Source organism: Bos indicus, chromosome 20 (genome assembly GCF_029378745.1).
Source record: "Bos indicus isolate NIAB-ARS_2022 breed Sahiwal x Tharparkar chromosome 20, NIAB-ARS_B.indTharparkar_mat_pri_1.0, whole genome shotgun sequence".
NCBI classification, from domain to species: Eukaryota; Metazoa; Chordata; class Mammalia; order Artiodactyla; family Bovidae; genus Bos; species Bos indicus.
The window spans coordinates 58,602,736-58,627,131 of NC_091779.1; the positions used below are offsets into that span (position 1 = coordinate 58,602,736).

The 24,396-nt window shown below is 47.7% G+C and overlaps 1 protein-coding gene across 4 annotated transcripts in view; it reads right to left on the minus strand.

Annotated features, from left to right (window-relative positions):
• Positions 1–24,396, minus strand: part of TRIO (trio Rho guanine nucleotide exchange factor) — a 361,479-nt gene that overhangs the window by 187,024 nt on the left and 150,059 nt on the right. For all 4 annotated transcript variants that reach the window (XM_070774837.1, XM_070774838.1, XM_070774840.1 and 1 more), the window contains exons 5-9: positions 22,293–22,805; positions 20,327–20,449; positions 15,903–16,094; positions 9,064–9,195; positions 889–1,119 (exon numbers count right to left, since the gene is read on the minus strand). In XM_070774837.1, the coding sequence (XP_070630938.1) occupies positions 889–1,119; positions 9,064–9,195; positions 15,903–16,094; positions 20,327–20,449; positions 22,293–22,805 (1,191 nt within the window). The remainder of the gene's footprint in view (positions 1–888; positions 1,120–9,063; positions 9,196–15,902; positions 16,095–20,326; positions 20,450–22,292; positions 22,806–24,396) is intronic.

The window sequence follows — 24,396 nt, forward strand, 5'->3', positions numbered from 1 at the left end:
TAAAGCTATATCATATAAGCTCCCCCGCCCCCAGCTTTAATCCTCAAGAGCCTGGTAGCAGGACAATCTTCTTTATTTCATAGGGAATACATAGTACCAGGACGGGGCTTACTCTTACATTCAACAACAAAGGTGTCCACTGTTTAGAAATGGATGGTCTTTTGTAAAAGCCCATTTTACGTTAATTAGACAACTATTTATGAAGCCCTCCTGAGCCCCTGAGATGGCAGGTCCTGACAAGTGGGGAGAAAAACACAAGTGGCTTACAATTAAGTAATCTGAGTGGAGACAGACCTAAAACTGCCCCAGCACCGTGCACAAGCACCCGGGGCACTGTTCTCACAAATAAACGTAACTGAGGATGACCTGCTGCGAGACGGAAACCAGGGGGCTCCGGGGTAGATCCTGCCTCGTCTCCTGTGTTCCAGGCACATGAGCTCGGGCGTGAGCAGCCTGAACACGTGTGCTCAAGAGCGCAGCTCTCACGCACGGTGAGACAGAAGCTGCACACGTGTGTGTGTATGCGCGTGCGCACACATTTGTGTGTGTAAGCTGTGTGTGTGTGTGTGTGCATGTGTGTGTATTCTCTCCCCCATCCAGCCTATCGCACTTTCTCGAGCACAGACGGGTCTCCTCTAGGACACCCGCACCTATACTCTCACCAAGTACAAATCGCTCCCAGGAGGAGGGGCACCACCACACAGACCCCTGTGAGGACCCCCACACCCACACGTGGGGGGCCCCCCCAAGCACCAGGTGCCCCCATGAGGGGGCCCCCACTCACCTGCACACGCCGCTGCCTCCCCCGCCCTCCCCCCGCTATTAGGACACCCGTACCCCCAGGCTCGCCCAGCACCAGGTGCCCCCACGAGGAGACCCCCCACTCACCTGCTGGACGTCCTGCTGGAAGACGCACAGCTGCAGCCGCTGGTGGAGCCGCACCTTGCGGTGCTGCCAGATGTTCTCCAGCTGCCGCTGGTGGTGCAGCACCTCATGGATGACGTCCAGGACGTGGTGCACGGCCTTCGAGTAGTTGGCCGAGGCCGTGAGCGAGTCGGAGCTGCCGGGCGTCAGGGGCCGCTGGAGCTTGTCGAGCAGGGACTTCCCGTCCTGGCTCACCTGCCGGCGGGACACACGAGCTATTATAAGCAAGCAACTGCTCCAGAAGTGCAGCTCTGCCCAGGCCATGCCGCGGAGCCTGCCCTCCAGAGCACGGCAGGCCTGCACAGACACACGCTCACCTATACACACCCACATACACACACCCACACCCAAATGTAAATCAGAGTTTCACTCAAAAGCACGTTTTATAAAGACTAGAATAAACTTTAGAACAAACCCATCAGTTATTCAATGACGTCACAAAACCAAATGTGGCAAATCACAGAGTTAAAATGAAAGGACTTTTAATTTTCACAAAACACTGTAGTAGATGCTAGTCTTAATAAGCATGGTATTCTGCCTGGTGGCTCAGATGGTAAAGAATTTGCCTGCAATGGGAGAGACCCAGGTTTGATCCCTGGGTTGGGAAGATCGCCTGAAGAAGGGAATGGCAACCCACTCCAGTATTCCTGCCTGAAGAATTCCATGGACAGAGTAGTCTGTCAAGCTACAGTTTACGGGGTCCCAGAGCCTGATACGACTAAATGACTAACACACACAAACATTCTGCCTTAAAGGACATATGCATGCGTGTTAGGTCACTTCAGTCATGTCCAACCCTTTGCAACCCCATGGACTTTAGCCCACCAGGTTCCTCTACTGGAGTCGGTTGCCATGTCCCCCTGCAGCAGATCCTCCCGGCCCTGGGACTGAGCCCACGTTTCTTGCATCTCCTGCACTGTACAGTTTCTTTACTGCTAGCGCCACCGGGAAACCCCAAATGACATATGGGCTGATACACAATTTCATTGCTGGACTATCTGCAAATTGAAATTTAAAAGTAATACTTAATCTTGTGTTATATTAGAGAGAACACAACAATTACAATGGAGCAAAATGTTAAAGCTGAATCTTGAAATCTAAGGGGGAATAAAAAAAGACTAATCTAGCACCAGGCAATAAATACGTACTTACACTTTGTGACATAGTTGGATAGCAATTTTACTTCACAAAAGAAAAAGAAAACTAAAGTGCCATTTTAATTTAGTTCACTAACTTAAAAGAAGTAATTTTAATTAAATGGCCATCATTTTTAAAGGAGATTTCAGCGCTCTAATTTAACAGTGAACTATCCAAGTACAGTTAAATGAAAGCCATCAGACTAACCAAAAAAAATTAAGGAAAGGTGTGGGTGGAATACAGAAAGAAAAGCATTATATATTTTTAAACTTAGGAATGATTATGCCAGCTGTGGTAGAAACAGCACGATCAGACTGGACAGAAGGATGTGATGCACATAAAGTATGCGTGATTCGGGCGCTTCTTAAGCCCATCCTCACGACCGGGACCTTTGTGCTCAGATTCTTCAGAAGGTCTCCTTGGGTATCCATGAAAATGAGGAACAAAAGAGGGCCTTGCTAACAGACACAAAACGGGTTTAGGGGCAAAGTCTTACCACAGAGGAGACGGGGACAGTGGGTGAGTGGGACCAGCCAAAGGAAGCGGAAACCTGGGGGCAAGCGAGAGACCTGGGGAATTTTCTAATCTCTTCCTTTAATCCTTTTACAACTGAAATCGTGCTGGAACGTGACATGTTTGTTTTCTAATAACCGAACCTGAGACCTCTACTGGAAGCTCTGACTCTTCCTTAGGAAGGCTGGTGCTATCAGACTTCGCAGATTAAAACTGACCTCGTACATCAAGTTAGCAAAACGGAAGCAGAAACAAAGCAAGCTGACATAACCAAAGGGAATGGGGGAAAAAGACACAACTAAACGACTGCACTCTGTCAGGCACGTGTACAAACAAAAGCAGGGGAAAGGTAAGTCTTCCGAAGAAGGGAGCTGCCCCCGGAGCTACGGACACCTGTGCGGGCACTTCTGATACAATGATTTGCGGGGAGGGCATGATGACTACTTTGGGGGAGAGGATTTATTGTGATGGATTCAAAGAAGCAGTCTATTACCGCTGAATCAAACACCACCTTGCTTTTTATACGGGCTGGCCAAAAAGTTCATTTGGGGAAACCTGCATGAACTTTATGGCCAACCCAATAATCTGAGTTAGGCTCGGACATATAAATGAGGAGTTTTTTTCCTTTTCTTTTTTCCACCTGCTCTTAACACACACTGGCTTTTCTAGGAATGCAGTTACCATGCTAATCAAAGGAAGGCATGCTTGATTTTCTTTGAAGCTCTACAGGAGTTGCACTTTGTTAATAAAATACCAGTATGATAATACCATTCTCAGTACTTGAGTCACAAATATAACACACATCCAGTCTGCATCTGTAGCAGCCATATTGACAAAGGTTTTAAATACATGGCCAGCACCTGAATACCCAATTATCTTCTATTTGCATGTATTCAGGTATGTGTAGACTGAAACACATTTTATCATAAATTACCTTTTCTTTTGTCTCTATATTGTAGCACATATGTAGTTTATAAAGACAATTTTTTTCTGAAAATAGATTATTACCCATACATTTTATTTCAGCAGGTATCATAAAATTCCAGTCAAACAATGGGAGTGCAGCATTTCTTAGGACTGAGGACCAATACTCCAAGTTACACATTTCACATCTTTACAGAACCTAGAAAGAATTGCTTACAAATATTCCCCTGCCTTTTACTCCTTATAAAACACGTAAGTCAGGAAACGCTCACCAGAGCATGTGACTTGGTAAACATATCGTAAGGCTACAGATGAGAAGGTGTGGGGCAGACGCTGACAGCTGCCTCCCAAAGTCCACTAGCTTCTCCCTCACAGCCAAACCCCACAGTCAGGAACAGCAATACCCCAGCTCTAAAGCTGCACTTCCGAGACTCTCTTTTAAATAGGAGTGGCCAACATGTGGTAATTAAAACCATTGAATGGGGCTTCCAAGAAAGCTGTCTAGGAGGTTGAGTATGCTCATTCCCCCTTGAGTATTTCTCTTCCCTGCTCCCAAGAACTTGGTGGAGATGGCTGGTGCTTCAGCAGCTACTGCTGACCTTGAGGCAACCTTAAGGATAGTAGCCCACCTGCTAAAAGAGGCAAAGCAAAAAGACAAAAGGATCCAGAGATCCTCTTACTAAGAGACCTACCACACCAGCCCTGGAACGCAAGCCCTGGGACTTCCCCACTGGCAAAAAGTCAACCTCTACCTTAAGCCACTGTTACAATCTTAAACCACAATACAGAATGACCAACGGGTTCCCAGCTCTTACCATGTTTCCAAAGGCATCCATGCAACACCACTAATATGCTACCACTGAGAATAAATGATGCGAGGAAGAATATTCCATCTAATCTTTCTTGATATCTGTTCAACTGTTTGACAGAGCTCAAGAGCAGGAATCATTACTGGGTTAGAACAACATGCCTGCTCAGGCTGGAGGGGCAGCAGGAAATGACTGAGTACGTGAGCATATAATCGCACCTTAACATAAGGGGACACATCAAGCAAAGCTCTTTCTCCTGGGAGCTGTAAGCAGAGATTAAACCGTCTCTGTCTGTGCTACTGCTATACTGTCACTGGGGTAGAGAGTATGCCAGCAGAAGTGGCCAGAAAAATTCCAGGCAGGAGAATATCTGCTGTATCGAAACTGGACCCTGTGGAACTTGAAGTGCGTGCTCCCATGTAGCATCTCTCCAATAAAACTTTCAGAAAGAACCTGACTTCATTTCAGTGTGTTGTTCACAGATGTGTCAATTTAAAAGGTGTTATTTAAGCACATGAAAGATATCATGGAACATTTTAGTAACTTCTGGCAAAATGTCTTTGTCTTTTTTAAGTACAGAAGAACTATATGGGGAAAAATGTTAGAATTTTATAAAGGAGACTGTTCTACTGTACAGAAACAAAAGATTTTTAAATGGTACAGAATAACCAGCAGAAAACAAATTTTTAAATTTAACTCATTTCATATTTTTAATAAAATAAAAAATTGAAAATAGCAGCCAAATTATTCACATATAATGTAAGTACTACAACAATTAGTATATATGAGTTTATGGACTATGATACAGTTCTGAATTTTTAAACTATAGAACCAGGTGAATTAATTTATTTAAGTTGTATGTTTTGTCTAAAAATGTGTTGTCAGCTTTCAGGCAGTCAAACCTTGTCCCACAAAGGGACAATATCTGTAAAAGATGAAAATCAACATTTACTACCAAAAAGCAGGGCTTAACCTGCTATAATTTTTCAAAAGATCAAGCTGGCTCATTTTTTCACATTCTGCTCTTTGTTTTTCTTGGAATATAGTACTTGGTGACGTGAAGGGCAGTGGAAGTTACATTTTACAAAAAGTAACATTTTATAAATACACAAATTAATACACTCTAATACCTAAATGAGTTAGGAAAAATGCAAGTGCTAAATAAAGCAAAAAAGGAGTTGAAGGTTAAAATTTTACCATATCATGGGTATGTTTGTCCTTAACATTTAAGAGGAAACTTAACTTTTTAAAATCAAGAACAATGGTCTGGTTCTTGATTATTTACTTTTAATCAAAACTGCACGTAAGATCTTGGGTTCCTGTGCACCACCCTCCAAAAAGCTCCACCAAACCTCAGAGGCTTGCCTATTCTTATTCTAGTACATGGGTCTCTAACTTCTCTCTAAATCTGACTAGAGCTCAGCGTCACCAGCAGGAGTCCCCTTCACTCGCATGCAGACTGCTGCTCTGATCTAAAAAAAGCGATCAGTACCTGGAGATCACTGCTGGTGGCTCCAAAACCCGACAAACCAAGAGCCAAGTATGACCTGTGACAGGGCAGTGAGGCCTGAGCGTGGCACCGTGTCAGGTCCCCAAGTGCTAGGACAGAGTTTCCACGATGTGACCAAAGTGCGCAGAACACACAAGCTGTGTATACTTGGCGTGTTGTAGAGAAACAGTGATTCATCTTCAAAACTTTTATGCATCGACTCAAACCAGCATCATCTACGGCGCTTCCTTCACAGGGTGTGGCTCACCAACAGGGCACAGCCCTCCACGATGAGCCTGGAGGGTCTCCCAGCCCCACGGCCCTCTCCAGCACGCATGGCCTTATTCTCAAATCATTACAACATTACAACATTACTGCCCCACAACATGCTCATCCAAGACAAATTTTTAACTGGGGAGTTTACACTGGAGAAACCTTACAGACACCCAGCTCACCAGGCGGTCAAGGTTAGCACCGTCGGTTGCAGGAGGGCTTGGTATCCTGTGCCCCTGGTTTGACGCTCGGCTCAGTCAGGCCACACGGGCGAGGGGTTGAGGGTCATGCTACAGAAGGAAAGGCCTGGAATCTCTGACTGTCAAAGACACGAGACAGCGAAAGACTAAGGAATGTTTCAGTGTGAAGATAAGCCCACTGCATGCTTCTGGGGCTGGAAAGAGAGAGATGTGGCTGGGACGGAGGAGACGCAGATGGTCTGCGGGACGGATGGCTGTTCGCATCGGTGGTGATGTGGTATCAGGCTGGAGATGGGGCGGGGGCAGGGGGCACAGCAGAGCATAAAACTGGGCAATCTGGTCAAGGCGAGGGGGGAGCTCTCTGCTCTAACCCTTTTCTACAGCCTAAACTATTTCAGATTTTAAAGAATTTAAAGGCAAAAAGAAAAAAGAAATCCCTATTTTGAAAGTCTTCTCTGCCCATCCAGTTCCAATCACCATCGCCTTGAATTTACAGCTCAGCTTCAAACATGTTTTAGGCTAAAAATTGTGGTATGATACAGCTTGGGAAGCTGTTTACTTGCCATCAGATTATTTTAAACTTTAGTGCCAATTTAAGATCTAATGAAACTGCATCATAGGTAAATCGAAGTTCCCATGTCAAGATGACCCTTTTTTTAAAAGGAAGAGGAAACAGTAAGAGAATTCTGTGCTTTGCCAGAAGTGCCAAGGGCCACAGGCAGGCTGCCTAGCCACCAGGCTGGAGGATGAGACTGGTCAGGTCAGGTCAGGCCGAGCTAAGTTCCTGTAGGCCAAGACTGCAGCCCAGTCCTGCCAACCACCTGGTGTGAGAACTGTTCAATCCCATGGTAATCTGGAAGCTACCACTGCAACCAAAGCAGCTCCCAAGAAAATCAGTAGTAAGCACAATTTTCTGTGTTACAGGTCAAAATTAGATGTCACCATGGAGACGGTACACTGGGAGAAAGAACTTTACCTTTTTGGAACTTATACTTTCCTCATCAATCAATGTGATTAAAAAATTACAGATTTATTCAATTTTCACTTTTACTCTTAAAAAAGCTATCACTTATTTATACAGTTCCTAATAAAGCTGGTGGCTCAGAGGTTAAAGCTTCTGCCTGCAATGCGGGAGACCTGGGTTCGATCCCTGGGTTGGGAAGATCCCCTGGAGAAGGCAATGGCACCCCACTCCAGTATTCTTGCCTGGAGAATCCCATGGATGGAGTAGCTTGGTGGGCTACAGTCCACGGGGTCACGAAGAGTCAGACACGACGGAGCGACTCCACTTTCACTTTCAATAAACACTGGATGCAACAGAATAGTGTTTAAAAGGGATCCTGTTAAATAAAGACGTGTCCAGAGACACAAATACATAGATATCAACTTTCACGGGCAGGAGATCAGACAACGTTCTGAAGCAAATACTGTAGCACACCACGTGCCCATTTAATTCACTCACGGACACAACAGGGTCAGGAGAGCTGGGCTCAAGGACGTGAGAAGGACAGCTGCTTGGCAGACGAGGATGTGTCAAGACTGAAAAGCAAACGCCAGACAACTCTGACAGGTGTGGCTGTGGTTCAGGTCAAGGAAGATCTGGATTTAAACACAGTCATCCCTTGGTAATGAGGGAGAATGGTTCTAGGACTCTCCCCACCCACAGACACCAAAGTCAGTGGATGCTCAAGTGTCTTGTATAAAACAGCCTAGAACAGCTGGCCCTGCATATCCACATCACACACCCGCGGCTACAGAAGGCTGAGTGTGTTTCCTAAATATCTCCTCTGGGCTCAGCTCTCTGCCAGGTCGGTTGAGGCATTTTCTCCCTGGAGTCTCACGGGAATCTTTCCGATCAGCGTATAGTATGACAGATGCTCACTAGAGATGCAGAAAGAAGCACATACTGACCTCCTACCCACTCACCACTCACCTCCGGGAACTCAACCAGCATCATAAACAAAAAGAGACTGGGTGGGAAGGGTCAGATGACCACAACGTGGACAAGACTGACACACCCGGACCCGGTGTGTATTTGGTGTCATCACTGCATCTAACGTGTGATAAGGCATGGAGGGAGCGCAGCGGTGGCTGAGAACACACGGGCAGCCTCCCTGGGGTCAGTCCCCGCTCCGCCTCCTACAGCTGAGGACTGGGCGGAGGTCACTTCGCCTCTGCGCTGTTCCCTCCTCATTTGTAAGAGGGGGCGGGAACAGTCCCAGCCCCAGGGCTGCGGGCATGAAATAAGTGCCTGGCACAGAAGGTGGCAGAAGATAAAGCAGGGATACGTTAAATAATGAGCTTACAGTAATAAAGAAAACGCTCCACTGAGATGCCTGAAACAGCAAGTAGCCAGACACGGGAAAACCATTGCGTGTGCTGTGACATCCAGAACAGGATGCTGCGCCGGGTTTCCCTGTTCTAGAAAGGCGCATTCAGGAACAGCAAATGGAGTCTGACGAGGCTGCACTGCGTGTAACATATCTTTCCTAAATACACGCAGTCAAAAAGGTTAAACTCCCATTATTAGCACAGATGAAAATCTGAGCACTCTGAAAAAAAATCCACAAACATCTCAGGGCTGCGAGGAGTCTGCTGTCTGCCTCCATCCTTTCTTACTTACCAGCCTCACCCTCCATGGAACTCAGAAGTCACAAGGAAACTGCAGTTCAACTCGGAACTTGTGCGCTTCTTCTAGGCTAGCCAAACCTTTGATCTTTCCGGCTTCAGGCGTTACGACACAAAAACATACGGTGGTTGCTTGCCCACCGCGGGAGAAGAGCTGCGCACTCACCTCGGAGTAGGCAAGAGTGACGTGCTCGTACACGCCCTGGTGGTGGTGAATAGCGTCCTCCAGGTCCTGAAGCTCCGAGGGCAGGTCCACCTCGCCGCAGGCCTTGCACCACGAGTCCACATTGCTCATATACTGGGGTGGTTTAAACAAAAATAAAAAGATCATGTCTACCAACAACAAATGATATTGAGAAGTAGCCCTCTTTCAACATGGCTTTGAAATAAGGGTGGCTGAGAGAGTGTTTAGGAAGAGAGCGTGGCTGACTCCCTGAATCAAATGGCACTGCCTGGGTTCTCAAATCAGATTCCTGGACTCTGCAAACCAGCACCCCATCCCCGCCTCCAGCTTCAAGCAGATCTGGAGGTGGGCCCAAGAACCTGCATTTGAAATGACAGCCTTGGGTGGCTCTGTGGTCACTCCTGGGAGCGCCTTTGCCCTGCACTGGCTGTTTTTCAGGCCTCCTGGTTAATTTTCCCATTTCACGGTTGAATCCGCGTTTCCATCTGCTCTGTGCTATTGGCCATGGGGGGCATGGCCACCCGGTCTACCTGCACCCCCCAGCCTCAGCCGCACAGCAAGCTGGGCTACTTCCAGAGCTACGGTCCAGCCCTCATGATCTCCTCTTTCATTACAAAGGCAGTAGAAGATTCCTGAAGTCATCTACCTAACAGTACGACGACCAGAGGGTCCATCTGCCTACCTTTTCAAGAGTAAATACACACAGGAATTAAAGGAGACCCTGGGAAGAAGGCCGAAACTCCAGAGCTGTGCCCACTGGAGGGAAGCAAGGCTGAGGCAGAATCTTTGGGGTGTCCCCCGCTGTGCACGTAAATGGGGAGGGCCTGCAGGCTGCAGTCCTGGGCCGTGGCTGCTGACCTGTCCTCAGCCTTCTCCACTTCCAGCCCCACCCCAGGGCTTATCAATAGCTGAGAAATCACAGCCAAACTTCCTAGGGAGATCCCAACAGCATCCATCACGGTGAGTGTCAAAGACAAGCAGCAGAAGGCTCAATTAAGGACGCAAATTCAATTAACACTAATTCAAATAGACATCAACACATTTCCCTGGGTTTCTCCTCTTTTCTCTAGTTCCTCGCTGTCTTTCCACTCATCAGGGAATGCAGAGCGTGACTCTTTAAAACATGGTTTACTGACCTGCCAGATGAGAAACGTGCTACAATCCTCTTAAAAATATATATATGAGAATAACCTCCTGGGTACGTAGGACATTTTTAGAAACTTAGACAAGCCACCTAAGTAACTGTTGTTTCTAAAAATCCCTTTATTATTAATGTGCTGGCTCAGAAAAATATCTGCATGAAAATCCCAGGGCTGAAACCAATTCACAAGGCATTAAGTGTCATCTGAAGGCACGTGGTTTCACATGGCTACACCCAGGCAGGCCTCAGGGAAGGTGTTCATCATTCTCCCCCATGGTTCCTCCTGACATCACCAGGGCAACAGAAGGAGTAATAAAGTTATATTATACCTCTTCCCATTCCCATGCACACACATATGACTACTCAGGCATATTTCTAAGCATTTCTTGGATGGTGTTCTAAAAGCAGTCAAAAACACTGCTAAAACATAGTTAACCCCAATTTTTGAGGCTATCAGTAAAGAGAAACCTTCGAGCAGTCTTATGGATGCCTGCAGTTACTTAACTTACTTATAATTTCTTAAAGTATCCTGAGAGGTACTGATTATATTTACCTGCTAAAACATAGGGCAGATCAGCTTATAACACAGAAACCTCATAGAAAAAGGACTCTGCACATCTAAGTTCACTGGGTTAAAACATACTAATGACAGAAAGAAACCTGACCATGGCTTTACAGGGACTTTTGTGTAAGCACAGTTTTTGTTTTTGATTTAGAAGATGGCAACCCTTAAAGGGCCAGCTCCAGGCCCCGAACGTCTTCTGAAAAGCTCGACACCCAAAGGAGATCTGAACCACAGCAGCAATCCCCGTTGGAGAGCCAAGAAGGAGGAGGATGTTAACAGGTGCACCACCAAGAAAAAAAGACTCTAGGATCAAGTTTGGTGTCAAAGTTCAACAGGTACCCATACAACAGAACCTCCTAGAGCCTATTAATACAATAATGTGCCCTGTGAGTATGGGAGGGGAGGGACTCTGATGTTGGTTTAGAAACCTGACTACCACCCCGGCACACGTACACACCTCTTACTATCTTGAAAGTTTGGGCTTGGAACCACAGGGGCTGTCTAGCACACAGCCCAACACTTTCTAACGGAAGACAACAAACAAAGGCTGCTATACTCTAGTGGGATCAGAGCGCCAGCTGAGGCTCTGATGCTATAAATGCTCAAATGTAAACCAAATGACTTTGCTGACAAAGGTCATCACTTTTCCCACAAAGGCCCATATAGTCAAAACTATGGTTTTTCCAGTAGTCATGTCCAGATATGAGAGTTGGACCATAAAGCCTGAGTGTCAAAGAATTGATGCGCTGGAACTGTGATACTGGAGAAGACTCCTGGGAGTCCCTTGCCCTGCAAGGAGATCAAACCAGTCAACCCTAAAGGAAATCAACTCTGAATATTCATTGGAAGGACTGATGCTGAAGCTCCAATATTTTGGCCACCTGATGCAAAGAGCCAACTCACTGGAAAAGACCCCAATGCTGGGAAAGACTGAGGGCAGGAGGAGAAGGGGACAACAGAGGATGAGATCTGGCTGGATGGCATCACTGACTCAGTAGACATGAATCTGAGCAAACTCTGGGAGATAGTGAAGGACAGAGAAGCCTGGCGTGCTGCAGTCCATGGGGTCACAGAGAGTTGGACAGGACTGAGCAACTAAACAGCAAAACCAAACAAGTGAACACACAGCATCTGGCCAGATGTGGAAGAGAGGCAGGAGAGTGCAAGGGAATTCCAGGCACCTCTGAATTCAAAGCAGGAGCCGGCCTCAGAGCTGGGGATTCTGATGCTCAGCAGAGTGGTCACTTTAGCACTGCTCAGAGAGGATGGCAGGAGGCTGGGTCAGCCGGTTTCCAAACGTGAGGCAGGCAGACAAGGGAAGAGTGATTAATACGTAAGCTTTAAAAGAAGAGCCTGAATAATTAACTAGCAGCCTTATTTTCAGAAGCATTTATGCCTCTGCCCTCCATCTGCTGAGAGTGGGAACTTCCAGTTTGCTGAGACTGTCCAGCCTAGTGAATTTCATGCCCACCAGGAGCGCCTGATACAGCATCAGCTGAACATAGGTGGTTACCCTGATTTAGGAGACAAAGGGAGAGGAACTTCCTAGAATGTAAACGCTTAAAACCCTTATTGAGAGGGGCTTTCTCCTCTTCGGAAAAATTAAGGCTCAGTGAATTTTATATATATATAAAACACATGTATGAATTCCAAGTTCAGAGTTTTCTTTCTTATTTCTAATTTCCTCATTTTCTGCTTTCATTTCTAGGAAATATTACTCTACTGTTTCTTTCATCATTTCTACTCCCTGACTACGAATAAACACACTCCCTTCTCCTGGTTCCTTTAAGAGAGATGGGGTCCCTTCTCTGTGCAGCAAAATCACAGGACAGATGAAGGGTAGTAACAGCCAAAGGTGGTCACAGACTACCACACTGGATAGTACTCCAGTCATTTTTTTAAAAATAGGGAAAACTGGAGATTTTAAGGTGTCATAAAATCAAGTTGCTTTAATTCTTTGATTTATAACAAGGTAATTCTAACAGCTTTGCTATGAAGCTCCTTAATATAAAGGGATATAACACATGACCCAAAAAAGTAGAGCCCTAAACATTGTCTACCAGTCAAACCACTAGCCATTCGGCCGTGTCTCCAGTTCTGTAAACGGATACTTTGACCCTGTCCACACCTCACAGGAGATAAGGGCGGGAGAGGATAATGGCCAAGACAGCGCTGGAAGGCACAGTCTACGAAATGTCATTCTCATCTAGCTGTAACCTCAAGATTTATGTGCATAGAGCCACAAGCAAATACCAACCCGAGAACACCCACAGAGACACGAGCAGGTGGGGCGTGACGCACACGCCCTCCCCCACAAAGATGAGCTGCCATCCTTCCCCGAAGATGGCTTCCTTCAGCCACACCAACTGCAGGGCCACAGAATTGAGCTCTACGTCACCCAATCAGATTTAAATCCTTAGTGAGAGCTCCAGAGGAGGGTCAAAGGGGTGGCTATGACGGAAAGCCAATCTATGATGTCCGAGTTCTGGTCCTTCCCTGGTGAGTTTATGATAACAGCTTAAGCGTAACTAGTAGGCAGAGAATTTAACAAGAGGGAACAGAGGAGACCTATTCGGAGACTCTCTCCTGGGAAGAGGAAAACCACTCAGTGATGTCACCTTCTGTGCTCCTGAATCTCAGTGAAGGGGAATACAGACCTTATGCCCACTACACTTAACGCCTGGGGAAGGAAACATTTCAGAAGCCTAAACATTCCGGACCCTAAAAGCCTAGGGTCCCATCCGCACATTTTGGTTGCTGGGTGAAGCTACACTGTCTCAGTCAGGGCCCATCAGAGATGCCAGCCTTTCTCACGGGCCCACTTTGTCCCCAAGGTCCTATGGAGCATCTTCTCTGGCCACTGAAATGCTGGAGCCCGCAAGTACCATTAGAGCTCACGCAAGACTCCATGAAATTCTGTTCAACCATGTATTCCTCTAGCTGTGTTTCCTTCAAGCTGATAAATTACAGCCATTATTTTATCCAAATAAAAACACCCCAGGCTCTTTCAACTTTACTGCATGTCTAAAATTTTTTTATAATAAAACACTGGGGAGGGGAACACCCCATGGCACCCACATTTCTACATTGCTTTCAGGCAGGGCAGAGCAGCAATTAATCTTCTGGGTTACCTGCAATTTCGGATCCTGCCGTGGTTAGAGAGATTTTTCCCTTATGCTTCAGACTATCCAAGAGTCCCCCAGCCAGCTTGTCAGGTTTCAGAATTATTCACATAGTCCTGCTGGGCCTTTCCAGGGGCCCACAAGCAATTCACACACCTCCACACAGCCCAGAGGGTGACTGCACCCCACACCGTGCTACCATCCCAGACGGCATGTGGGCGGGGGCGACACAGCTCTTCTCCTGAGCACAGGAATGTGCAGTGAACGACACGCCACGACCTTGACCATGACGGGACCAGAGGTGGCTACACAGAAGCAGAGACAGTGCTGTGTTAAGCTGAAGGGGCTCCTGTTACTTTAACTCAGACTGCTCCTGTGTGGGGGCTTTGTGTCTCCTTTATCACAAAATTACCTCTTGCATAAACTTAGCAGGAAAACCCGACACTGAAACTCGCTAGTCCCGACTCACAGCTTCCACACGAGGCTATTACGATGCTGTCACCTTGCTCTCCCCTTCTGCTTCACACTTTCAAGGTTCCCAGAGTTGAGATCACTCCTAATTAGCACCTTGTGCGACATTCCAGCCGCTCCTCCGAGATGCCGGGCAAGCTGGGGCTTGTACCCACCCAGCAAGGCTGTTTCTAGATGAAAGGACACTATTTCCTTTTTAGAAGCATCAGTGCAAACCCCTGTGAACGTAGGCTTTTTCCCCCAAAATAACTATCCCTGAGGAAGCTCTATCGGTATTGTTCCTTCAGATTAAGGCAACCACCTGTCCCTTCCCCACGTCTCGCTAGCGGCTAGAGGTTCCTGAGTTTCTTCCTCCACGTCTGGAGAAGCAGGCTCACTGCCCAGGCTTCCACCACGAGCGTCTGAGTCACAGCAACTCCCTCTCTTTCGCTGCCCTCCAAGTGTCTTCACTGAGGCAGGTGTGCCCGTTGGCGGGCGTGTGGGGAGTGTTGGGAGCACACCTCACACGCTACCTCCAAGACAAGGTACTGTGACCAGCACGTCAGCAGGTGAAGCCTGCGTGAGGTCTGAATCCATAGAAATAACTTGACAATTGTGGGGGACACTGAAACCGTACCCCAAAGCTACTTCTCCCCCGCGGCCTGGGCTGGTATAGCGTGGCCCTGCCAGGAGGCTGAGAACCCAGGCCTGCGGCCTGGCTGAAGGCCGGCACCCCTCTCCAGGCTTGGGGGGCCGGGGGAAGTGGGCTGGGTCAGAAGGAACTCCTGTGAACACTGCTGCCCTGAGACAGCGACCAGAGACGACACCGCACCCTGCACTCGTGGGGCGCGACGGCAGAGGGGCCGGCGCCGGGGCGACTGGAGATGATAATGCACCCTGCAGGCGTGGGGCGTGACGGCAGAGGGGCCGGCGCCGGGGCGACTGGAGACGACAATGCACCCTGCACGCGTGGGGCGCGACGGCAGAGGGGCTGGCGCCGGGAGTTGTGGCAACACCCGTCTTCTCGGGCGATGGCCAGGCCCAGTCAGGAGCCCGCCCGCCCTGATACCGCGGGCCATGATACCCTGGGTTGTGAGAAAAGCAGACCCCTGGTGCCTAAACCTGAGAGTCAGCAGTCTATTACCTGCTGCCTAAGTCTCCTAACTGGAATTCTCAAGGGAGGAGGAAGAGGACAGGAAGAGGGACAGAAAGAAGGAGATAAAGAACAGCCGCTGTCACTCAGGAGTTCCGACTGGACAACAGGCCATGTCCAAGGCCCCTAATGTGAACCTCATTTACACAGTAAGATGGCCCCTCAAGTCCATACTTTTACCTCCACTTTACAAACAAGGAGGTGTTCACAAACAAGGAGGTGTTTACAAGCAAGGAGGTGCAGAAGCACCCCAGGTCTGCAGCAGGGCTGAGGTGCGGGCGTGCTGAGCGCCATGGGGTGGCTTCAGCACCCCGGTGGTCTCCGAGGCTCTGCTGCGGGGACGCAGTGGGCTGGGGGAGGCGGGTGGGGGCCCGGCTCCCAGGCACTGACCTTCTCAGCCTTCTGGTGGAAGACAGATGACATGTCCAGCAAGGTGCTACGCTCGTCCAGGGCGGCCGCGAAGGCCTTCCACTCCTGCTCCAGCTGGTTGGCGATCTGCTTGATCTGCTGGGAGGCATAGTGGCCCGACTCCACCAGGCGGTTGGCCACCGACATGATGCGGTTGATGTTCACATACACGTTCTGTGGAGGGGTGAGAAGAGGCGGGGCTGGTCAGGGTGGGGCGCATGGGGTGCCTCTCTGACAGATGCAGAAGGTGCTATCTGAAGCTACCTACAAACTTAAAAGTCACATTTGAACAGCAGAATCAGCAGGTGGATAAAAGGACATGTGTGCTGCTATCCGGATTTCCATAAACCCTAAGCCTTGATTTCAGTTTCTATTTGTAAAACTGCGGAATTACAGCTGAACCAGCTGGGAGGGGCATGGAAGCGACGCGCACACAATGCCCTCTGACCCGCGCCCTGGACCCCCGTCCCAAGAAGGGTCCAGACGGCAAGCTGTCGCCCAGAACTGCGGGAGCCACCGCCGCAGTCTGTCACGAGGACCCAGAAATGACAGACTCTGTACGTGGCAACCAGAGGCTACTCTGTGTGGAAACAAGCCCGCCCTTCCACACAAGCCCAAGTCAGCTTGCTGGTGCCAAGAGGAAACCTGAAAATGGATCCACACTCCCCGGGGAATGTGAATCGGGGCACCAACAGAGCAATGCTGTGTTCCAACTTTAAATGAGCTTTTCTGCTGTGTTGAAATCTCTCTCTTCGAGTCCAGTAGCTTGTGGCAAAAATAAGGGTACAAAGCATTTTTTTCTTTCTTTTTTTTTTTTTTTTTTTAAAGGGCATTTTCCTTGCAAAAGAAGTTCTCACTATGGTATTTCCGTTTCTGCCTTCCATCTTCTTTAAGGATCACATGATCCTTAAAGCAAAAGCAGGGTGCGGAATGCGCACTTTCAGTGAAGGCTCGGTTGTTGCTGCTCTTCATATGTTTATTATTATTAAGACTTTTGTGCCGCATCCCAACACTGCACCGTGCACTGGGTCTCCCCACATCACAGCCTCACCTTCGGCTCCCGTCATCCTCACCCTAAATCACACGGGGTCACCCAACCTGCCTGAACTCCCGCACACCCTTCCTCCCGCCCCTCCTGCCCACATGGTCCTTGGGCTCCCATCATCCTCACCCTGAATCACACGGGGTCACCCAACCTGCCTGAACTCCCGCACACCCTTCCCTTCCTCCCACCCCTCCTGCCCACGTGGTCCTCGGGCTCCCGTCATCCTCACCCTAAATCACAGGGGGTCACCCAACCTGCCTGAACTCCCGCACACCCTTCCTCCCGCCCTTCCTGCCCACATGGTCCTCGGGCTCCCGTCATCCTCACCCTGAATCACACGGGGTCACCCAACCTGCCTGAACTCCCGCACACCCTTCCTCCCGCCCCTCCTGCCCACATGGTCCTCGGGCTCCTGTCATCCTTACCCTGAATCACAATGGGTTACCCAACCTGCCTGAACTCCTGCACACCCTTCCTCCCGTCCTTCCTGCCCACATGGTCCTCGGGTTCCCGTCATCCTCACCCTAAATCACACTGGGTTACCCAACCTGCCTGAACTCCTGCACACCCTTCCTCCCACCCCTCCTGCCCACGTGGTCCTCGGGCCACCTCCCGCTGCCTTGCCCTCTGACCCCTGCACCGGCCTCAGCACTGTCGCTCCGTGTGCAGTGACCCAAGGAAGCACCCGACAGAACACGCTTGGCATTCTCTGTACCTTCATTGACTCATTCCTTTCATCGACTCCTGATCGCAGCCTGAACTAAATGGAGTCGCCTTCATCTGGGTTTACAGAGCCGCGGACTCCAGGCGCAGAGGCACTTTTCTTGGCTGCAGGCTGGAACCAGCTACCACGTCCGGGTGTGGGGCTCACCCGGCAGGCACGGGGGGCATCTGTGAGGCTCTGATGGGCAGTCGAGGCCACCAGCCGAGGGGAACTGGCCTCACAGCCTCGTGTGGCATTAGCGCCCCGAAGACTGTCCTCTAAGGAGCAATGCCTCTCCTTCTCATACACGTTCTCTCCAACTAGACACACTGACCAGACTCACCGAGTTTTGCTTTCTCTGGATCCTTAAAGAGGAAAATCTACCCCAAAGGTCTGTTCGAAAAAGCATCAGCAGGTGCCATTGTCAGGATCTGGGGACAAGCTGTCCACCCAGACAGCTCCATCGGGGGGCCCACGGAGGGGCCGCATTCCATTTCCATCTGTTTCAGGGCCTGCATGGCTTCCATCCTCTCAAACTGTCTGCGCTCCGCACGCAGAGGACCGCTCTCTGAATCATGCCTGGGCCGTGCCTCTATCACTATGGCAGGATGAAGGAGCCACGTGGCACACAGCCCAGACGAGCGTGCACAGACATGGCAGTGCACAATTCCCCACGTCAGCTGTGCCTCCACCCAGATTCCTACCATCAGAGCCTCTAAAACACCTGTGATGGGAGAATGGGCATGACTTCATTGCTGTCTCTTAAAATGCTTTCTTAAAGTCGACTTTGCTCCGACATCTAGTACTTCCATTTTATCAAAAAAGTTTAAAACACACTAGACAGCACAAGAAAGGGCTGAAGGTTAACAGGCCCCTCTCCTGCATAAGTAAGTGTCCTAGACACAGGAGGGACTCGCAGAGGTGTCGAGAACTAGGAGCTGCGAGGCCTGCAAAGCGCCCCCAACAGCTGTCACCCTGCAGCGCACAAGCGACTACAGCCTTTTTAAATTAAAAGTTTCACTTAGAGGAGTGACAGAGTGCATCATAGAAAAATAGAAAATATATTTAAACCTAAAAAAAAGATATTACCCATACTTTTAAGAGTTTCTTACTTACCATAACATACTAAAGTTACTGACAGTATTTTTAATGAGGTGGTAACATCAGTGGTAGCAATTACCATTTATGACGCACTTACTTGATAAATTCCGCTTAGTGTCTTACACAAACATGGTAAGTAAAATAACGCAACACCATGTTAGGCAGAAATTATCCCCACTTTAGAGATTAGGAAACCGAGGCTCAAAGAGATTAATCAGGCTGCCCAAGGTCACACAGTAAACAGAAGTCAGAATTAAAAACCTCTACGTTCATAACCCACATGCCTGGCTTCTTCATCTTCTGATTCCTAATCACTAGCAACACTGAGAGAGGGACAGGAACCTTTCTGCTCCTTTCTAGTTTTTATAAAATAGATTTTAGTACTTCTAGTTTTTAAAGTATCTGATAGTTGCGGGCTGAATGTGTCTTTCACCATTAATTGGAAGCTTCTGAATATTTTGAAAAATTGATAGGAAACTGTTAGGGGAAAAAAGTTTTCTAAGATGCTTCCCATAAAGGCCCACATTTTCATTCTCCTCATCTACACCCAGGCTCAATCTCTGACCCCAAAATTCTCTTACCTCAAACTCAAGAAGAGTATCAGACTTTTGGGATAGTGCTTATTACATAAATTTTAATTGCTGAATCTTTTTTTGGTAACTTCCAAAGCGAAGCACTTTGTGGACTGAATTCTAATGAAATGGCCTCTTACTGAACTAATTTAAATAACGACCCCCTCTCTGTATCGTTTCAATGCTCTTCAGACACACATTACCAGGCAAAGAGGGCTAGCTAACTTCCATAGGTCTGGCTCAAAGTCCACACCAGAACTGTCTCTAAAGTAAGTATTTCTAGAGTAACTCTCTACAGAAGGAACCCTATGTCCTACAGAACAACGTACAGCTTTATTTTTGTTACATTAATTCCAAAACTACACTAATACTGTTATTTAAAATTCACTGTTGGGTTCTTTCGGGGGATTTTGCACTGCAATCTTAGAGCAACCCCAATCGTATCCACAACAGGCCAAGGGCATCCAGAGAGCCACAGGACTGCGGGAAAGACCGGCCCTCCACTTAACTTGGGAGGAAGGCTCACGTTTTAGGAGAACTGGAAGATGCCTCTGAGAAGGGTGGCAGGCTGGCTTACATCCTCATCATGAAGGGCTGCCAGCAAATGAACAGCGGGCTGGTTTACGTGACTCAGCCTCTGAAAAGAGCCCCGTGGGCTCCTGAGAGGGATAGTTCAGAGGCCAGCATCAAAACCATGCATGTGGGCCTGGCCAGGTGAACTGGTTCAAGTTTCACTGGTTGGTTGGCTTGCTTGTTTTCACTTCTGTTTGCTTACAAACTTAAAAACAAGCTACCTGCACACTGCTGCCACAGAGAATCTCCCACACTGGAGGTCAGCTGCTACATCGGATCGTCAGAAGGCCCTACACGAGCTCCAGGCAGCGTGCTGGGAAGGAGCCGTGTAAATACCCTCCCCCGTCTGCTAAAGTTCGCTCAGCGGCAGGACACCCCTGCGCCCCGACACCCCTGCACCCCAGCGTCTTACCATGCAGTTCATGGCAAAGTGGTTGTGCTGGGTCTGGAGCTCCATGGCATGAGGGTGGCTGGTCCCAATCTCAGTGTAGCTGTTCAGAAACAGGCCCTTGTTGTGTGTGATCCAGTCAAACATCTACCGGGATGAAAAAAGACAACCTGGGATCACTCCCGAGAAAGAGAGGCCTGACACAGGCCCAGGAACCGGACCAAACCAAGGAAGGGCGGCGTCCTTCCGCCGACAACCCCTGCTGCACTGGGGCCCAGAAGATGCTAGACAGCTACCAAGTCACAGTTCTGAACCTGCAAGAGCTACAAGACAATCTTACCTAGGGTGCTCCTTAGACAGATGAGGAATTAAGAAGTAGATACATAAGCAGAGGTCATTCAGATCCCCCAGGCTGATTAAAACTCCAATCTTCTGACTCTCTGCTATACCGAACCACATAATTAGCCACACTGCTCTTCAATTAAAGACCCGTTAGGTGAAATTACAAACTTACGGGTCTCTGGATGGGTGTTGCTCTGCTCACAGATTACTGACAGCAATTTCAATGACTAAGAGATTATGCTCTTTAATGCAAGAAGAATTAAAAAAAAAAAAAATCCCTGTGCAAACTATAAAATTTACCATAAAAACAAAAAGAAATGGGGAAAACTTTAACAATGACACCCCTCTTAAGAGTCAACAGAGATGCCACCTGGAAAATGATGTTAATTATATTGTTCCCAGGAAAACATTTAAGGGAAAAGAAATGACTGTCAATTAACACTGCTTCTGTGATGCGAACCGGAACCTAGGGGCAGTCACCTGCTTGCTGAGTAACTGAAAGGAAGGTTCTCCAGCGTCTCTGACAAGGCGCTACAGCTGAACCTGGAACAGCCTGGGTTTGAGCTGCACGGGTCTAATTACATGCAGATAAATGAAGTAAATGGAGTATCTACATTCTTCAATAAATGAAGAACCTGTATTTTCATTTTACACATCTTTACGTGTGGCAAAAAGTTGTGTTCAACTAGAGATCATATATGGAATCAAAAGAACTGGGGCTGGGGCCTTGATTCTACCAAACTGTTTCAGCCTCTCATCCCCGGGTGAGTCATTCAGCAACTCCTTTGTTTTAGAGGCAGAGAGCACAGTTTGTGGATTTTCAACTTCGTGAGTGTCAACACCCCAACCCCCGTGCTATGCAAGGGTCACCTTAAACAAATAGAGGTTAGAAGCTTACCAAATAATAATATGGGATAATAGTGCTGGACTGTCACCTTTCAAAAGATCCCTTTATATCAAAGACTTCAATAGGCTTTCTTAACTTTATAAAACATTTTCCTGTCCTTGAAAAGGATTCAGTGAGCTCAGTTCAACACAGATCAATTCACCCACATTCACGGCTTGCAACCCTTTCCTCTAAGTAAGTGTCCTGTTTTCACGTTGCTAAGACATTCAAGAGCTCACTCTGACCTGCTGGTTTGACAGGAAACCGTAACTAATTATTGCCTGTTGTTTCCCAGAAGTTATTATTCTTAATTCATTATTCGCCTTTTATTGTGAAAACAAATTCAATAATGGGTCTGAAGGGTGTTTTTCCGCTGGCTTTTCTGGGTGGAAGAGCAAGTATTACAAAAGTACATGCATCATTACTGCTTTCAATAAGATATTCTATAAAGTTTTCACCCTTTTAATTGAAAATATTCATGTCTATCTTACAGGCAATCTAAACCAAACCATCAGTAATTAACCACTTTAAGTTTCTAGAAGAGGCTCTCATGCGCGATGAGAAACGCTGGAAAGCAGACGGAAGGGAGATCTCCGAACTGACACTGCTGCTCTCTAACCGAGGCCATGTGAGTGGCTCGCCTCTCCCCAGCCCTTTTTTTCCGCCCTTTCTCCCAACCAAACCAGCCTCGGGTGCTCAGACCCAGCGACTCAGGCAGCCTCCCTTCAGGAAGCACTGTAGCACCCCCGCCCCATCCACTACCTTCTCAGCATCCTGCTCGAACAGCCTCAGCTGAAAGCACTGGTCCAGCTTCAGCTTGCGCACGTGCCACATCTGATGCAGATGCTGCCGCGTCGAGTGCAGCCGGTCCAGCATGGCAGACACCTTGGGTAAGAGGCTCTGCAGGTCTGCGTTGCCTGAGCCCGAGTTCTTTTTGGGAAAGCTCTCGCTGCTCTGAATCCTCTGCAGCAGCTTCTGTCCCTCTAGGTCCAGGTCCTCTATGGGGGCCTTAATCACCTTCTTCTTCAGCTGGGAATGCTCCTCGATCATGTTCCGCGCCCCCTCCAAATCCTGGGGCAACTCCTTCTTGGCGAGGATGTCCTGGAGCTCCTCCAGCCGAGAGAGCATGTGGGTCGCGTTGCTAATGTAGTCTTCAAAAGCAAGTCGGATCTCAATCCATTCTTCATGGTTGTACTCCAAGCAGCCGTCAAACTCGGGCGTTAGCTGAGAAGGATCAACTACTTTGGTAAGGCCTTCTAAAGAGACCATATTTGTCTTAAGGGGAAAGAAAATCACGTGTGAGAAGATGAACCCGTCATACATGGTCTTACCATAATGCAATTTGTAACACTTAACCACAGATTTTCAAACTTGAAGCAAGTAATCCACTTATAGAAAACATAACATACCTTGTGCTGGCCCCATTAAAACAAATGTAAATGAAAAGAAGCATTAGTACACTCGGTGAAAGACAAATTCATTAGAATAACACACGGCTGTTAGTTGGAAAACCTAAAATAATAGAATCATTGAATTTCATGACAGCTAAAGAAAGTCGATTTCTTTCCAAGAATGTGGACATTAACTCACTACATTAGGCACACTGGAACATGAGTGACTTTTTAAAAATTTAGAAAATGCTCAAGGGTTAGCAAGAAAGCTGGCAGACGCCCTTCTCACAAAGTTGGAGAGAGAACAAATGTTCCATTCACTTGCAGAGATCCACAGTGACTCTGAGCAGCACAGATACTTAATTTTTTTTTTTTTTTTTTTGATGTGGATCATCTTTAAAGTCTTTGAATTTGCTACAATATTGCTCCTGTTTCATGTTTTGGTTTTCTGGTTTCGAGGCATGTGGGATCTTAGCTCCTCAACCAGAGATCGAACCCGCACCCCCTGCATTGGAAGGCGAAGCCTCAACCACGGCACCACCAGGGAAGTCCCTGAGCAGCACACAGGTTGCACATCAATCACCTACCTAACAATCTAACACTCACAAGGCTCAGGTCAACTACAGCCTGGGTGATAAACCTTCATCTCACCCTAACAGAATGTGACTCGGAGTTAATATTACGTATGATGCCTCACGGAAAACATACGGAGGGGGAGTTAGTGAAGACAAAGGAAAAGAGAAAAAAAAAAAAAATGTGGCCCAGAGCCAAAAAATAAAACAGAGAAAGGCTTATGTAACCCCACCTCTGCTACCTCTAGTCTTAGAGAAACCTACAGCTGCGTCTGTGCTGTTTGGCATAACAAATGGCAAAAAGAGGCAGAGCTAGAAAGGGGGGCGGCTCCTGGCCCAGCACTTTAGCCTGAAATGTGACCACAGGTTCATTGCTGTCTCATCTGCCCAGAGTTTAAAAACGTCCATGGAGCAATCACTTCATGGACAGAAGCAGGTGATAACGTAGAGAGAAGGTCAACAGAAAAACTAGGGGAGGAAACTTTAAAGGCCCAGAGGGAGATAGCACAGCGAGATTAGCAAACACCTACAGACCTTACACCAACAAACTGCTGTGTCTGCTTAAAATGTGTATCATCAAATACAGCACATTTTACATTCTGTGTCAAGAAAAGAACCGATATCTGACAAACTGTCCTCCAAACTCACTTCGTCTGGTGTGTAAGATAAAGGCTTACTGGTTTCACCTTTCACCTCAAATTCAAAAACTACATGCAGATTTCAGGTTGAAAATCAGTACCAAGGATCCAAATTTTAAAATGCAATTCATGTATGCATGAAAAGACTCTGAAAGGTGTAACATGTAACATCAAGCTTAAGAATTAATATTGTGTGATATGTTTAATACTAGTATTGTTGTTAACCTTAAAATACATGAATACATTCACTATAACCTAATGTTTG